Below are 17,969 nucleotides of genomic sequence, written 5' to 3' on the forward strand. Positions count from 1 at the left end.
TATCTAGAGGATGATATTTGGGACTGGTGTCAAAGCAGGATCTAGTTCTTAAGGCAACATTTTATACTTTTATATTACTTCAACTTTAGAAGGTCTTTGTAAGTGATCAGAATAGTATGGAAAAGCAAGACAAGAAGACACTGCTTCAGAAGAAGAGGTAAACACGAAACCATCTTGTCAGCACAATGGAAACCATGTAGATGTAGTAAAGAACTAGAACCAAATCATTGTGGTTGTTGAGGTAGGATAGTAGGATTGTTGGTGATTGCTTTTTTGTTTTGTTTTGTTATGTTACTTTATTTTCCAGGTCCAATACATAGGCACAAGTTTTAAAATTTATTCTATAAGTAGTCCTTTAGTGCTCTAAAGTAACTAGTTGTGAAAAATAACTGGCCAAATAACCTTAATATTTTAGGATATCTTTTCCCCAGGCCCTTATGAGACTCTTAAAGTCAATCTGGTCATACCCAGGATTCTCCAGTAGGAAATGGGTAGAGAGGTCTAACTTTTCTCAGAATTTCCTATGTGCCAGGCATTTGATTCCTTTTCACTCTGAGAAGGTGCTATTATCCATATTTTACAGATAAAGAAACTAATGCTCAAAGAGATTGAAGGAACGTTCCCAGGCCAATTTGCTAATATGTGGTATAATTTCATCCATGCCCAAGTCATACTGACTCCAAAGTCCATACTCTTTTAACTTTAGTACAAAATGATGCCAGCACAGTTTCCATTCCACCTGCTTTTTGTAAGGCAGTTTAAATATGTGAACTTACTGCTGGATTGATCATCCACGAAAAAAACTGCTGCAATATATTATTCTCTTTTTGAAAAACTGGGACTCTAAAACTCACATATACTTGACTTGTACTTTAGTTAGACACATATTTAGAGCATTGGATAGCATGCATATCTGTGTGCTTCACCTGAAGTCCATAAAAAAGGTACAGTAAACACCTGGTTTAGTGGTTGGACTCCCCTGGAATTTGCAGTGACTCTCATGATCTCTCCTAAAGTTCTTAGATATGTAAGACTGAGGATAAAGCTAAATGTTTTGTTGTTCAGAACAGTAGCTGCAAGTCACAGTTTTGGTTGGGGTGGGGGTGTTATTGTTGCAAAGTAGAACACTTACAGCTTCAGAAAAATATCCATCTCATTGACCCAACAGGGCCCTAATTCATCTTTTTAATAAGCTAATAACATTTAAAGATCTTTTAAATTTTTTACTGTTACTATAATGCAATTAATGCTGTTTTGATAGCTTTATTGAGGTATTGATATGTAATAAACTGCACGTATTTAATGTACAATTTGATTAAATTTAACACCTATGAAACATCACTTCAATAAAAATGATGAATATATCCATTTCCCCAAAAAGTTTTTTGTAATGCTCTATATTTGAAGGACAAAAATCCAGTCATTTATGTTCTCCTTTCCATTTGGTGAAAAGAGCCTGGACAGGGACCCAGATTATGTGAGTCTGGACTCCAATCTTGCCTTAACTAGCTCCACACAATTCAGTGAGTCCTTTAATTTTTTTGGCCCTTGGATTTTCATCTGAAAAATGAGGGGGTTGGACTAGATGGTCCCTAAGGACCCCCACAGCTCTGAAGTTCAATAAAGCTAAAAGGACCGGTGTACTTAGGGTATTGGTTTGTGTCCAAATGGTTTTATGTAAAAACGTAGACTTCCCTGGTGGCCTGGTGTCAGCTGTGCCACTTCATCCCTGCCTTGCTTTGCTTGATTGGTTATCATGAAATCATTGTATTTCTTTTAATTCCCTTTCACCCTGATTCAGGGTCATTCGTGTCATTGTCTCCACGTTGGTCGTAGTAAGCATAGGGAAATACTCAACTTAAGAATTTGGGGCTAATACTTGGGTAATGCTGGGAATTTGGCAACACCATAAGCAAAGAGCTAAGGAGAGATTATGACAGGATCATCAGCCCTCTGGCTATTTTTGAGGCAGCTTGAGCATTTTATGCGGGGCAGAGACAAACTGTATTAGATATATTTCAGGACTGGGGGAAGGGAAGAGGATTGGAATTTAATTAAAATTCTTATCCCAACTTTGCCCATCTTCTTGCCAAGTCAGCAGCTAGCATTTCTGCTCATGGTTCTGGTGGCTCTGCTGTGATGACATACAATTGCCTCCAAAATTCTTGTGAATTTGCTGAAAACTTCAATAATGCTCAACCAGATGCTTTAATCAGGCCTGGCATGTTGCCATCTTTTGCCTGTGTTTTTGGCGATACCTGATCTACCACTGCCAGCATTCCTGGTGGGAGAGGGGCTTTGGAGGGAGCTGATGGTGAAAACTGAGCTGATTACAAACAAGAAAACCGCTTCATTGCAGCATAGAGATCTTTCCAAACTGCTTCTGTTTTCCAGGTAGCTCAGTGGCATTTCTGAGCAGGGGCCACCCTGACTTCACCTTGGCCCACCATGAGGGTCTTCCTGCTTTGTGCCTACATACTGCTGCTGATGGTTTCCCAGTTGAGGGCAGTCAGCTTCCCTGAAGATGATGAACCCCTTAATACTGTCGACTATCACTGTAAGTCGTCTCAAGAACAGTCTTCTATTCTGAGAAGGAAGCTTTTCTGTTTTTCATTCTATAAGCACGTTCATTTTCAGAAAGAGGCAGAGATTTTTTATGTCTTAACCTTGAATTTGCATCTGAGTTTATCAGTAATCATTTCCTAGTGTTTGGAGAAAACGGGGCAGTTTTGTTGGGTGCTTTTCTACAGCAACCTGTATATAGGTTATATATTTTGAGTTAAAAGAAAAAGACCATTTGCTGACATTCACTGCCTTTTATTCATTTATATTCAAGACCTTAAGAGAGGAATTTAGTTAAAACCCTTCTACAACAAGTATACACAGCTAATCAATGCTGTTTATTGATCCCTCAGCTCCATAATCCTGAATGATGGTTTAGCCCATTTTTACTTGCAGATTCAAGGCAATATCCGGTTTTTAGAGGACGCCCTTCAGGCAATGAATCGCAGCACAGGCTGGACTTTCAGCTGATGTTGAAAATTCGAGACACACTTTATATTGCTGGCAGGTAATTTTCCTCTCATTGGTTTATTAGATTAAAATTCTTTTCTCTTGTGGTGCTTGCATTAATGTGTCTAGTTCATGAAAAACTAATATGTGATTGTGATCAAAATTGCAAGTAGCCAGAAATATTCACTGAGAAGAGTCAGTGTTGTGTACCAGGAACAAAATACAGAGCTCAAGCTTTCAGCGGTGCTATTTTATTACTGCCGTCAAGAAATCATACACCATTCTTTTTTCCTAAAGCAGCAGGGGGAAAAAAAAAACCTTTCTTTATGCGTTTTTAACTTAGAATTATTCAAGCAAATATTAGAAATATGTCTATGCTAATACCAAGTAGCAGTTTGACCCATGCCTGGAGAGAAGAGCTTTCTTTGCTCTCTGACTACAGTGATATATAAAAGCATCTCACTAATGAAAAAGTACTCTTTGTTGACTTTGTTTGAGACAGAGAAAATCCAGATGATCTCTAAAACACAATAAAGGCAGATCTGTAAAAATAAAAAAGGAAGCAGCTTAACATTTTTATGTATTCACGTGATATGTTTTATTGCCTTATTTCCAACAGGGATCAAGTTTATACAGTAAACTTAAATGAAATGCCCAAAACAGAAGTAATACCAAACAAGGTGAGCAACTGTAGTTGGCAAATTTATTTACATTCCCTCTGAACCTGTTTAATTTTCCCACTGCCTCCCCCAAAAATGTTCGTAGTTAAAAACTGCTTTGGTTTTGCTTGATTAATACAGAAACTGACATGGCGATCAAGACAACAGGATCGAGAAAACTGTGCTATGAAAGGCAAGCATAAAGTGAGTTAAACAGACAAATGTCTGCTAGATTTAGTCTTTCTGTGGGCTTGATAACACGGTGCCAGCATGTTCAAATGTCTAATATTAATGTAACTACTACTTTCTTTAGGATGAATGCCACAACTTTATCAAAGTATTTGTTCCAAGAAACGATGAGATGGTTTTTGTTTGTGGTACCAATGCATTCAATCCCATGTGTAGATACTACAGGGTAAGTATATTTTATGTGATATGCTTCTTTTGATCAACTTTTCTCCCTTCGCTGGTATGCTGTTAGAGTTGAAATCTTTCTGCTTTCCAGTAATTTGTTTTATCTCTAGTGCTATGAAAGAATAAAGACAGAATTCTTCAAATGGAATTTTAATACAAATAAAATAGTATTGCCTTCAAACGGGCACGTTGAATAGATATGACACTGGCTATTTACTTTTCTTTTGTAGTTGAGTACCTTAGAATATGATGGGGAAGAAATTAGTGGCCTGGCAAGATGCCCATTTGATGCCAGACAAACCAATGTTGCCCTCTTTGCTGGTAAGATCCTTTAGCGTAATGAATATAAATGATTAATGACATTGAAGGTGAAAAAGGAATTTAATGGAAGAGTAAAAGTTAATAACTTGGATACCCACCTTGATCTAAGTGTTCGAAAGGCTAAAATCTATGCACAAATTTCCAAAAAAAGAAGAAATTAAGGGCAAGGATATTTCAGTGCAAACTATAAGCATTATGACACCGTGTTGTTAACTAGGCCAGTGGCCCCAGATAAGTTGCTTAAGTTTTTGATGCCTAGATCCCTGTAAAATTAGATAATATCATGGCTGACCTGTCACATGTTGATGGTGAGAATCAGGTGTAGCCCTATTTGTATAGATAATGGTAATACCGGTGAGAGCACTCCAAAGGGCATAACATGCTGCCAGAGCTAACACACTGCAGGATAATTATGGTTATCTTACCAAAATTATAACTTTGGTTTCAGATGGGAAGCTGTATTCTGCCACAGTGGCTGACTTCTTGGCCAGCGATGCCGTTATTTATCGAAGCATGGGTGATGGATCTGCCCTTCGCACAATAAAATATGATTCCAAATGGATAAAAGGTACCTTTGAAGAGCAGTGTCGTGGGTTCACCAGGATAGTGGATGGCCCAAGTGGGGACAGCAGCCACGGCCATCAAGAGGTTCAGCGCATGACTTTATATTGTTTATTTAGAACAAGTACACCCTGCTTTGATTGTGAACAGGAGCATTGACAGGGAATGAGGAGGCTGGTAGCCATGTCAGGAGAGTAAGTTCATCCAGGTGTTTATCCTAGGTGACCTCAAAAAAAAAAAGGGGAGATTTCATCTCTGTGTGTGCCAATTTGTCTAACTTTCTAAATGCACATAATACTACTTGCCATCTACCCATCTTGGAAAGTTACCAGTGAGAATCGATTAGTCCGTATGAGAGCCATTTTGTTCTTCAGAGTCTAGAAATCAAGATTTTTTATTTTCAGTGTAAGAGGTTTTCTTCCCTAGTTAAATAGGTTAATGAATAAATCTGTTGAAACAAAGACCTTTGCTGTAGTTCAGTTCCCGGTAGGTCTTTTTACAGTCCATTAGCTGACTTTAGAGATGACTGGTTCCCTGAAGCTTGAACACACCCATATTGGGACTCCTCAAAGTCATTGGCAGATTGGAGTTCTTGTTGGCTTGAATGTAACTGTGCAACATCTGTCAGTCATGCTTTGCAGTCGGGGTCTTATGCTAATTGAATTATCCTTTAGGAACCAGTTTGTTTTTAATTTTTCTTTCAGAGCCACACTTTCTTCATGCCATAGAATATGGAAACTATGTCTATTTCTTCTTTCGAGAAATCGCTGTCGAGCATAATAATTTAGGCAAGGCAAGTATATGCATTTGGCTTGAATTGTGGACTTGTACTGCATGAAATTGAGACCACTGTGATAGAGTTAAGGATGCTCACTTGGCATGTTTTCCAGCTCTCAATTCAGTATACATAGGGCCAACTGCAGAGAGGTGGGTTGCTTATCATGAGAATAATTGCTGGAAAACATCTGAACAATAACCTGAGTGGGAACAGCAGCCTTGAGTTTTGAGAAGGTATCGTTTTTTTTCCTGCAGCCACAGAGAGTGTTCTACAGGTACCCTTGAGCTACGGATGCTTTTTTTTACTCTTTAGAAAACCACTGATAGTCTATTCTTTCTCAGCGTCAAAAGACAGGATAGAAAGTAGCGACCCCATTCAATTTTTAGTGTTTCAGTGAAAGCCCATGTGATTTTAAAGTATTGCAACCCCTTCTATGCCAAGTTGAAAGATGACATGTTTCATTAACAATACAGGAAGCAAAGTTGGAGACCAAGTGCAGGGATGGTTTTCATTCAGCAAGGCAGATAGACAGCTCACTTCTTGGGAAGCATGCTTAGCAAAACAGGAAAGTGGCTCTTTTTTCCCCCACAGGTGAATCTACTTTACCTTCTTACTGAACAGACCCCTAGAGAGAAGACTGCTAGATTCTTCTGAACCAGATGTATCTTTAGTATTTTTTGTCCCTCCCTTAAACAGTATCATTTTGTTTCCATTCCTTTCCATGCTCATAACGCCATTGCTTTGCTTCTGTCCATTGGGCAGGCTGTGTATTCCCGCGTGGCCCGCATATGTAAAAACGACATGGGTGGCTCCCAGCGGGTCCTGGAGAAACACTGGACTTCATTTCTGAAGGCTCGGCTGAACTGTTCTGTCCCTGGAGATTCGTTTTTCTACTTTGATGTTCTGCAGTCTATTACAGACATAATGCAAATCAGTGGCATCCCCACTGTGGTAGGGGTGTTTACCACGCAGCTCAATAGGTGAGAGCAGAACCCCGGCACTGCAAAGATATTCTCTACATGCCTGTCAGAACCAAGACAGGCTCCATGTCGCCAGCCTCTTCCTGATGATTTTCTTCCTTTTCAGCATCCCTGGTTCTGCTGTCTGTGCATTTAGCATGGATGACATTGAAAAAGTATTCAAAGGACGGTTTAAGGAACAGAAAACTCCAGATTCTGTTTGGACAGCAGTTCCCGAAGACAAAGTGCCAAAGCCAAGGTAAATAAAAAAGTAGAAAAGGGTTTTGTCTTGAACAAAACCTTCCGGTCATTGGAAGCATCCCTCCTCAGGGAGCAGCTTGGCCAACCTCCCACACCAGGAAGGGGTCCCTCTCTCTGCAGCGTCTCAGACAGAGCCAGCAGACATAGCCTTGTGACCTGCAAGTCCATGAGTGTGAATGGAGAACCCATTGAATTCAGGGGCATAGCATTGCTCCTTTAGTTTCACTCACTCTCCTTCCTCCCTTGACCTCTTCTCTGAGAATATACACTTATTCCTTAGATACAGTACATGGTGTGGCAGGGGCAGCCGAGAGCATAAAATAACGCTGTTTTCCTTTCAGGCCTGGCTGTTGTGCAAAACACGGCCTTGCCGAAGCTTATAAAACCTCCATCGATTTCCCGGATGAAACTCTGTCATTCATCAAATCTCATCCCCTGATGGACTCTGCCGTTCCACCCATTGCCGATGAGCCCTGGTTCACAAAGACTCGGGTCAGGTGAGATTGTGTGTGAAACACTCCTTCCTATTCAACGTTTTCTCTGCCCGTTGGCCTCCCCTTCTGATCTGTGCCGCCTCCTCTTGTAGGTACAGACTGACGGCCATCTCAGTGGACCATTCAGCCGGACCCTACCAGAACTACACAGTCATCTTTGTTGGCTCTGAAGCTGGCGTGGTACTTAAAGTTCTGGCAAAGACCAGTCCTTTCTCTTTGAACGACAGCGTATTACTGGAAGAGATTGAAGCCTACAACCATGCAAAGTAGGTATATGTTACGAGAACGCCCTTCAGCACTGCTCAAAAATTTTCGGCATGTATTTCATCTAGTCATGTCCTTTTGGTCCTCTAAATTAGCAGTGGTTTGGCATAATAGTGTTTTGTGTTTTTTTTCTCATTGAAATAAATCTTGGGTTTGTTTTTTTCCCAAGCCTGCTAGGGCGAGGGGGGTGAACAGTTGATGAGTTTAAAAATAATGCAGCCCTTGTTTTTCACCTGTAGAATATGAGAACATTTTAACAGCACCTCTCTTATCTTGCAGATATATTCCAAGATGCTACATGCAGCAGACAGTTGTGAGCTTGCATACACACACACACAAATATACATGCACATACATACACAGAACGTAGTACTAGTTATTTCCTTCCTATCTTTAATATGTAAGAGAATATTTAGACCATTTAAAAAAAAACATATAAGAAATAGAAGAGAGAAATGGAGCCAAGGGGACTAAGGAGAGAACCAGAACCATCTAACACAGGAAAATTTATATGCATTAAAGCACGATCCTTTTTATTTCTATAGTCAAATGTGGCCTTCGCAAATGCAATTCACTTCTATCATCATAACAGGAAAGCAATGTTTAAAAACCCTTTGCCCAGCCTGAAATTTCACCAACCATGCAGAGAAGTAGAAGATGAATCACATAATTATTATTTCCCAAACTATGTACTTGCCTGGTTTGTTACCAAGAATATTCCTTATGATTTCCCAGGTCTCAGTAATTGCTAAAGCAAACCACACTTGACTGACTAAACATATGGCTTCAAAATGTATCCCACAAAATAGGTGCAATGCTGAGAATGAGGAAGACAAAAAGGTCATCTCATTACAGTTGGATAAAGATCACCACGCTTTATATGTGGCGTTCTCTAGCTGCATTATCCGCATCCCCCTCAGTCGCTGTGAGCGTTATGGATCATGTAAAAAGTAAGCTCGTGTTTCTTTACTTACCCGGGGTCTTGCAGTATCGAAACCTTTGATGATGAGAAAATCCAAGTTACATTCTGTTTGGTTTTACACAGGTCTTGTATTGCATCTCGTGACCCGTATTGTGGCTGGTTAAGCCAGGGATCCTGTGGTAGAGTGACCCCAGGGATGCTGTAAGTATACTTTGTCACATGAGCTAGGATGAACTATCCTCTCCAGGGTCTCTAAAGCTAGAAATTGCAGAAAACTTCCAATTATACTACTTTTCTTTTCTTTCTTTTTTTTTTTTTTTTTTTTGTTATGGGAGAAACAGGAAAACGAAAACCAGGAGACGTGAGAAGGAAGGGAATAATAATACTTAAGGGAAATGGTAGACCTGATAATACTTAAGGGAAATGGATGGAGAGAAAAAACCAATTCTCTTCTGTTCTCTTAAGCATTCTAGTTCACCAGTTTTTAACAGAAATAGTCATTTTAGCAAGTTATGTTAAAATGTTGCTTTTTTTTTTTTTTTTCTCTCTGCCCATTCTTACTAATCAGTCTGTGTTCTTGGTTCTGCTCTGGTTGTCACTTGTGTTCCTATGAAGGCTGTTAACCGAAGACTTCTTTGCTTTCCATAACCACAGTGCTGAAGGATATGAACAAGACACAGAATTCGGCAACACAGCTCATCTAGGGGACTGCCATGGTAAGACAGAATCTTCCATTCCCACCTGGAGCTTCTTTTTGACCACATTTGCACGTTGACATTATTTTACAATCAGTCTTTTTAATGACTCAGGACACATACCACCTAGCATTTAACTTAAACTTCGCAAAAGCTGAGCTGTTCGGTCATGGGGATACATTAGAAAAGAGGCTTACTTTTTTTTTCCTTCACCATTTACAATTTTGTAGGAAATCTAGAGAGAGGTAGTCTAACCAGTAGGTTAATCTTTTTAATTTATAGTCTTTTTTTTTTTACTTTTTTAGTTAATTGGAATTCATAAATTTTTGCTTTCTTTTGGTTACTTTTCACTGATTACTTGTTCCTTTAATTCTTTTAGAAATTTTGCCTACTTCAACTACACCAGATTACAAAATATTTGGCGATCCAACATCTGGTTAGTTTTTTTTAATTTTTTTGAATTAACAACCTTTTCTTTCCTTCAGTTCAGCATTTTCAGCCCCTTCTCCCCTCCTTTTGCGCAGTTTGGCAGCCCTTCATTTTTCCGCTTTGACTCATATTCCCACTGATGGTACCAAAAGACTTTTCTTACTGAGCACTTCACCCTTGTATAGCATGTTAACACTTCATCATTGACCAAGCCACATCCTTTAAGAAAATTCAAATGGGCTAACATAGACTGCATTCCAGCTGCACGCACGCCCACCCAAGCTTTCTTCTTTCTCACCTCTTTGCATTGTGAATGTTTCTTCTGGTCATCTGTATTTAATGGATGGCGGAATTTCATTATTTTCCCCATCTCTCCTCACCTTTCCTATGACCTAGTAAACAAATACACATTTCCCATAAATGTGTATTTATAAGTTTTAGAGATCTTTGAATGGTTTGCGCTAATCCTGGGAATCTTTGAATGTTGTGGTCTCAGTGGTGTGAAAAAGGCTTCAGTGGAGTGAAGCTGATTTTTGATGTATTAAGATGTTCAATGGGCTCTCCAAGCCTCTCTGTACCTGTTTGGAGCCTCCTTCTGTTAACTGTTGCACCAGTCAGAATTGTGGTCTCTGAGGTTTTAGCTTAAAAGCGTAGGCTTACATTTTGAGGGAAAATCTATTTGGAGGAAATCAGTACTAGACATGCTAAAAGGTTAAGTTAACTCCCGGTCCTATTGCTGCTTCTAAAACTCACCAGCAATTCCTTTCCTCAGGGGGAGAAAAAGATGGTAGATCTTATGTATCAGAATATCCTCATTCAGTTTGTAAATGCCATTGCCTTTGCCTTAGGTTCTGCTAACTCTTTGGAAGAAACTCCCCAGCAGTTTTGGAGAGAGTACAAGCAAGTCTGTCCCCTCCTTCGTTGTTTTACTGTGGGTGGCAGAGCCTTAGTATAGTGAATAATCTACAAATGGACAGGAGCCCCTGGTAACAACCTCTTAGGCAGAGCTGGTTTGTCAGGTCCAAAATCAAGTATTTTCATAGACTTAACCAGATATTTTCCAACAAAGTTCCATCATAGCTTCTTCCCCAGTAAAGCCTATAGATTTTCTAACCATCTGTGAAAGTGCTTTTAAAAATGCATAAAAAGAAATGAAATGATGTCTCACAAGAGAAGGAAGAAACAGCAACTAATCTGCCCTGGGAATTATATTACCTTTTTCATGAGTGTCATTAGTAACCACAGGGGCTTTCCTAAGAGCCTTTCGAGTATCTTTAATTTTGAAATCTGCTGAATATGTCTTTACTGTTAATTTTTAGTTTTCATTCTGCCCTTGAAAGGAAGGAATTTGATGTAGCTTCCTCAGGCGTGTTTTTACAAAATCCTAGAGCAAACTTTCTCATAAAATTTACTCAAACTTTATTTAAAAATGCAACAGACCAATCAAAAAAAATCTTGACACTATCCATATTAATAAAAATCTGTTTGCCACCACAGACATGGAGGTATCTTCATCTTCTGTTACCACAATGGCAAGTATCCCAGAAATCACACCTAAAGTGATTGATACCTGGAGACCTAAACTGACAAGCTCTCGGAAATTTGTAGTTCAAGATGATCCAAACACTTCTGATTTTACTGATCCTTTATCGGGTATCCCAAAGGGTAAGGCCTCAGCAGGGACCTCATCTCTAACTGCATGGAAACCTGATCCTTAATGTCACTGAGGAGTATGTGGTTCTCCAGAGGTGAGCCTCACAGGAGCTTCTGCGGTTGTACTTCCACCGCCCCTTGCCACAGTCTCTCTGGCTTTCTGTGGTTATATCTGAGTGCATTCCTTAAAAGATAAAAGAGGTGGAAAGCTGTTGGAGAAAAGACTGGTGAAGCAGCCACTCAGACAATCTAATCTGTGTTGATTTCTGTCTGAAGAAGCAGAGAGCCTGCTGGATTTCAGGGAATTTCGAGGGTCACCGCAGCAACATCAAAAAACAAAACTCATTAATTGCAAATATCCTGATATCAGATGTTTTGTCTAGGAGCCTTTCCCAGACTCTTGTTTAGCTTCAATTCAAAATGCAGTCTGAAAAGGATATGTGAGATGCTAAGTTGCTTGAATGCCACAAGCAATAAAACATAATAGAGTGCTCGTCCATAACTATCATTTTCAGCCCGTAATAGGAGCAGTTATAAAATAGCTGCCTGTTGAGTTAGCTTATTAAATATATTACTCTAGGAAAAAAAATCTATTCTTTAGTACTTACTAAACTATGGTATCAGGTTTCCAATCAGTTTTTATGGCAGCACATTGTCATTTATGATTTATATCGGTTGATTTTCATTTTATATGTTTTCGTTGTAACCAATTTTATAATCATTCTTCTTTCTGCTTTGCTTTCTTTAGTAACACCATTTTTTTCTACTTTTCTTTCTCGGTCTTTCACAGTGCCACTGAATTCCATAACATTAATTAAACATTAATTAAAAACAACTAATGTTCAAAGGCCTTAGTACTAACTTAAAGCAACAGAATCTTCAAAATCACTCTGACTTACCTTACTCTGGGATAGCTGTGTTTATAGCATGTAACAGACTTGAATACCTCTTAAACTAACTTTTTTAAATTAATTGTTAGATGTCTGTGGTTGCATTAAAAGGTTAAGTTTAATTTCAGTAATTATAAACTAATTTGCTCTTCTTTTTCTAGGTCTAATTTAAATATTTTCAAATATCTTCAGATAATTTGACAGTTTACTTAACTAATACATAGTATGTTTCCTTAGACTGTCTGGATTTCTTACATAGTCGGTCATTCAAGAGTGCTTCACCCCAAGATGGAATGAAAAAAAAAAATCCAAGCAAACATGAAAGTCTCTATTTATAGCTAACAGTGATCAAGCAGATATTTTTGGTTTGTGAACAAATTATATGTTCATATTAAAGTTAGTATAATTGTATTGGAGTAATTATTTTAGCATATGTTTATGCTAATTATTACATTTTCCTATATCCTAGTAGTTACCTTTTAATCCTGAATTAAGAGAAAATTATGAGACAAAACATATGAGTTTAAAGTTAGCTGTTTAGAAAATATACACTTCTAACTATTTTTTAGATAGAAACTCTTACATTTCTAACATATAACAACTATTTATGAGGGATTGGAGGAAAAGAACAGAAGAATACAGATCAGTGGGAGATTAGAGTTATCCTGGCATTTGCAGCAATCCTATATGTCTCTGGGGAATCCTAGTTTGATTAAAGACAAAATATACAAGGAATTTTGGAGTCTACTTGACCCTCCGAGCTAAGCATATGAACCATATGAAGGTCGTGTTGGCTCACTGAAAGCCATTTGCTATTTATTATTATTTTTAAAAAGCACCTTATTCACATTGTCCCATGTGTCTATTTCAGGTGTACGATGGGAAGTCCAGTCTGGAGAGTCCAACCAGATGGTCCACATGAATGTCCTCATCACCTGTGTCTTTGCTGCTTTTGTTTTGGGGGCATTCATTGCAGGTGTGGCAGTATACTGCTATCGAGACATGTTTGTTCGAAAAAACAGAAAGATCCATAAAGATGCAGAGTCCGCCCAGTCATGCACAGACTCCAGTGGAAGTTTTGCCAAACTGAATGGTCTCTTTGACAGCCCTGTCAAGGAATACCAACAGAATATTGATTCTCCTAAACTGTATAGTAACCTGCTAACCAGTCGGAAAGAGCTACCACCCAATGGAGATACTAAATCCATGGTAATGGACCATCGAGGGCAACCTCCAGAGTTGGCTGCTCTTCCCACTCCTGAGTCTACACCCGTGCTTCACCAGAAGACCCTGCAGGCCATGAAGAGCCACTCAGAAAAGGCCCATGGCCATGGAGCTTCAAGGAAAGAAACCCCTCAGTTTTTTCCATCTAGTCCGCCACCTCATTCCCCATTAAGTCATGGGCATATCCCCAGTGCCATTGTTCTTCCAAATGCTACCCATGACTACAACACGTCTTTCTCAAACTCCAATGCTCACAAAGCTGAAAAGAAGCTTCAAAACATTGATCACCCTCTCACAAAGTCATCCAGTAAGAGAGATCACCGGCGTTCTGTTGATTCCAGAAATACCCTCAATGATCTCCTGAAGCATCTGAATGACCCAAATAGTAACCCCAAAGCCATCATGGGAGACATCCAGATGGCACACCAGAACTTAATGCTGGATCCCATGGGATCGATGTCTGAGGTCCCACCTAAAGTCCCTAACCGGGAGGCATCGCTATACTCCCCTCCTTCAACTCTCCCCAGAAATAGCCCAACCAAGCGAGTGGATGTCCCCACCACTCCTGGAGTCCCAATGACTTCTCTGGAAAGACAAAGAGGTTATCACAAAAATTCCTCCCAGAGGCACTCTATATCTGCTATGCCTAAAAACTTAAACTCACCAAATGGTGTTTTGTTATCCAGACAGCCTAGTATGAACCGTGGAGGATATATGCCCACCCCCACTGGGGCGAAGGTGGACTATATTCAGGGAACACCAGTGAGTGTTCATCTGCAGCCTTCCCTCTCCAGACAGAGCAGCTACACCAGTAATGGCACTCTTCCTAGGACGGGACTAAAGAGGACACCGTCCTTAAAACCTGACGTGCCACCAAAGCCTTCCTTTGTTCCTCAAACCCCATCTGTCAGACCACTGAACAAATACACATACTAGGCCTCAAGTGTGCTATTCCCATGTGGCTTTATCCTGTCCGTGTTGTTGAGAGGATGATGTTGTAAGGGTACCTTAAAACAAGAGACTCGCTTGTATTTTAAGAGAACCAAGTGGCCAAAGAAACTCATTCTAACTTTGGCAACATCAGAACTTGCCACATGTAGCTACTGCAGCAAGGCTTCTGTGTACTTGCCTGAAAACAAAGGAAGGTGCTGGTCATTCCATTTCTTTTGTTTGAAGCTAAAGAGATGTGTAGCTCACAGGGGCTACCTTACCAGTATAAAGAGCTGATAACAGTACTCAGAAGAATCTGTGAACAAATACTTGAAAATGGGTTCAATGTAGACTGCCATTATGTGTGGTCTTCCCATTAAATGTGAACATTTTAATATGTATGCATTCACCTTGCCTCTTGCACAAATGTCAAAAAAAAGATGGTAATGTCTCAAAGAAATGAACTTGTAGATTACCAAGCAGTTTGCTAAAAATTCAATCTTTGACCCAAGCTGTAGCATTTTTTTTTTCATGTGTGGCATCTTTTTCATGCCACCAACAAACTTGTTGCGTGCGTGTGTGTGTGTGTGTGTGTGTGTGTGTGTGTGTGTTCTGTACCCACTAGGATTTGTTTAGGTGCCCATTGCATCTTTTTGTGCTATGGAGTTGTTTACATTAAGCATGACTGAACGAGAGACAATACTATTTCCCACAGGAGTCCATTGGGTTCAGCTTTGAAAGAGGAATAGAATCGAGGCTCCTTTGACCATCAAAATGATGAACTTTACTTATGTGGTACCCAATGCCAGAATGTAAGAGTTGCAAGTGATTTTGTGCTGCTATTCATTAAAACTTGTATTCCAGTCTTGCCACCTTAAGGAGATCAAGATATTAAGAGGTATCCTTGATTTATTTTCCAGTATTCAGTAGTAAAATTTTCCTGTCCACTGTGAATCAAAGCCTGAGTCACTCTATTTAACCTTGGACACACTAATAAGGTTTTATTTTGATTGTGTTCGTTTTTTCCCCCCGCATAGTAAAATTTCTCCTCCTTTAACTCCTCCTACCCCCCAAGGTAAGAAACAAAAAACAAACAAACAAACAAAAATAGAAGACAAAAGAAAGACATATGAAAGGAATTGTAATTGGCTTAACAGAAACAGTCTGTAAAAACCTAACAGTGGTGCAATCATGTTGTCTGTGTTGTGTTATGTGAGAATTTTCTCCTAAGTCATGCAGGTAATGACAATATACTGTAAATACCACATGTGAGTTTACCTGAATCTGTGCATTTTGTGCCTTATTCATGAGAATGATAGAAGTACTAAAATCTGTCAAGTGTTTTCAGTATAGCACATTATTTACTGAGTGCCAGTTGTAAATGTTTTTCAACCAGCACCTGAAAAGACTCTTTTCAAAAAATCACAGAAACAACCTAGAATAATTATTTGTTACATAATCCGACCTCATAGCAGCATTACATTCTTTGCCATGATAAACATTCCGCTCCTGCTTTCCTAAGGATGAAACAGTGATAATGTGAACTCAAATGAGGTTTCCTGGGTAATGTGACACCTGCAGAAACTATAGAGCGTCATTTATACGTAGTTTGGCAGAAACCACTTACGGCTGATGATGCGCAACCCTGCTGACTGTTTCAGTTAATATGCTGCACACCACACACTTGTTTAGTGAACCAAATCTAGAAAGTACCAAGGCAGAGGTATGCTCCTGCTGTAGTCAGGCAAATGAGTTCAACTGGATTTCTTTTGACTATACTGTTGGTACCTATTACTTGGGGGAGGACATGTTGCAGAAGACCAGATCATTTTTATACAGAATGTGAAATACTGATACAGTTATTCTTTTTTTTAAAGAACATTGTTTTATAAAGAACATGATTTCCAGTGATCTCTGGAAGCTCTAAAGCTAAAATTTCTGTTCTTGAAACACTTCAGCTTTGCAACTAAAATATTACAGATTAATAATAAATTAAACCAACCAATGATAAACACTACTCAGTCCACCAACAACAGTGTTTGAATTCACCTTACCAATATTAATCCCAATGTGTGTAAAACAGAACAGTAACTCTATGTGACCCCAGATAACATTTTGTAACATTGTGCTTCCTTGTAGTTTGTAATGTGAGTTCAATCAGTATTTATGTTGAAATTTCTAACATTAAATCTAGTCTCTATCCTGTTAATTTAATTTTTAAATGCTTTATCCATTTGTGCAAAGGTAAACGCAGATTGTATCTTTTTTAATGGTACGGCATAAAAAGTAACCCTCAAGTGAAGTGTCTCTATACTGTTTTATAGAGTACTTTAACATGTATAGATACCTTGTAAACTTGTATTGTGGATGTGTAAATAATATGTACTTTGGGTTTTTAACACCGCATGTAAAGTCAAAATAAAATATACAAATCATTATATCCTGCCTCTTGATATTGAAGAGGTTTATAACATGTTATATTTTTAAAATATTTTTAAGTCAATCAACACCAGTAAGACTTGCTTTTAAAATCTGCCAAAATATTCTTATCTGGAACAGTTGCTCTCCAGTCATGGTTACACTACCATTCTCTCCTTGGAAGGCTGACACTGAAGGTCAGAGCCCCTGAAAAAAATGAGAAACTGTTCAGAAAACCAGTTGAACTGTACTACATCAACAGTCAAATGCTTTAGGCAAACAGTAGTGGTTCACATTGTCCATAGATCTATCTAGTTCAACAGACATTTTTTAAATTCATGATTTGTTTTCCTGCATGAAATTTTTCACGTAATAGTTCAAAATTATAACTGGCAAACAGGGTTCCCGTGAACATTTCTTGCTATTTGGTATAAGGAGTTTCTCAGTTCCCTTGTTTTAAACAAATAGAATAAATTAGGAGCTCTCTTCCCTAAAATTGAAATGAAAGGTAACAATATGATTCCATGGCTTGCTCTTAGCACGTAATGAGTTGGTGGCTGCTGTCATTGCTTCTCGTGGATGTTGGCAGTGGCAAGCCACTTCTGAGAGAGACAACAGGGGTGGTTGTAGCAATCCCTGCCCTCTTGTTTCTAGCTGCTACTCCTGGCCAAAGCCCATCTGCAGCTCCCATGTGGTCATGTTTTCTCAAGGAGCCTCAGCAGCATCTTTGCTGAACAGCAGAATGGCCATATTCCTGTCTCGAGTCTTATTCTCCTTGATAGTGTCATCTAATTAGGGGTGCTGCATTTCAGTGTCAATTTAGTGGTATCAGAAGTCCTTGTTTGTTCCTATCATGGCATGCAATACTCCAGAGACATGAGGAAAAATTTGAAGGAAACTTTTTGTGAGAGAAGAAGACCAGTGGATGGCCTATTTGCCCCATTTCACAGCTCCTGGCACCACAGGTGGTGCCACCAGCCACAGAACCTGACCTTGGCCTTCCAAACTACCCTATCATTGGAAGGAAGTCTCTGTAAGTGCACACCATTATAGTGCTGGAGAAGAGGGTGGAAGGTGTCTCCCAT

The 17,969-nt window shown here is 39.2% G+C and overlaps 1 protein-coding gene across 17 annotated transcripts in view; it reads left to right on the top strand.

Moving 5' to 3' along the window:
* SEMA6D (semaphorin 6D) overlaps positions 1-16,904 on the top strand; it is a 587,975-nt gene extending 571,071 nt beyond the window's left edge. For 6 of the 17 annotated variants that reach the window (XM_055098813.2, XM_034938713.3, XM_008956829.4 and 3 more), the window contains 18 exons: positions 2,395-2,557; positions 2,959-3,070; positions 3,632-3,692; positions 3,813-3,875; positions 3,985-4,086; positions 4,316-4,406; positions 4,855-4,974; positions 5,672-5,760; positions 6,508-6,725; positions 6,832-6,963; positions 7,307-7,462; positions 7,552-7,725; positions 8,533-8,673; positions 8,769-8,846; positions 9,261-9,361; positions 9,720-9,776; positions 11,267-11,434; positions 13,184-16,904. In XM_055098813.2, coding sequence (XP_054954788.2) covers positions 2,449-2,557; positions 2,959-3,070; positions 3,632-3,692; positions 3,813-3,875; positions 3,985-4,086; positions 4,316-4,406; positions 4,855-4,974; positions 5,672-5,760; positions 6,508-6,725; positions 6,832-6,963; positions 7,307-7,462; positions 7,552-7,725; positions 8,533-8,673; positions 8,769-8,846; positions 9,261-9,361; positions 9,720-9,776; positions 11,267-11,434; positions 13,184-14,472 — 3,261 coding nt within the window. In that variant the 5' untranslated portion in view covers positions 2,395-2,448 and the 3' untranslated portion in view covers positions 14,473-16,904. The remainder of the gene's footprint in view (positions 1-2,394; positions 2,558-2,958; positions 3,071-3,631; positions 3,693-3,812; positions 3,876-3,984; positions 4,087-4,315; positions 4,407-4,854; positions 4,975-5,671; positions 5,761-6,507; positions 6,726-6,831; positions 6,964-7,306; positions 7,463-7,551; positions 7,726-8,532; positions 8,674-8,768; positions 8,847-9,260; positions 9,362-9,719; positions 9,777-11,266; positions 11,435-13,183) is intronic. The other 11 variants (XM_055098814.2, XM_057299906.2, XM_063597101.1 and 8 more) reach the window with 7 other exon arrangements.
* Positions 16,905-17,969: the final 1,065 nt, after the last annotated feature.

This window comes from Pan paniscus, chromosome 16, assembly GCF_029289425.2.
Source record: "Pan paniscus chromosome 16, NHGRI_mPanPan1-v2.0_pri, whole genome shotgun sequence".
NCBI classification, from domain to species: Eukaryota; Metazoa; Chordata; class Mammalia; order Primates; family Hominidae; genus Pan; species Pan paniscus.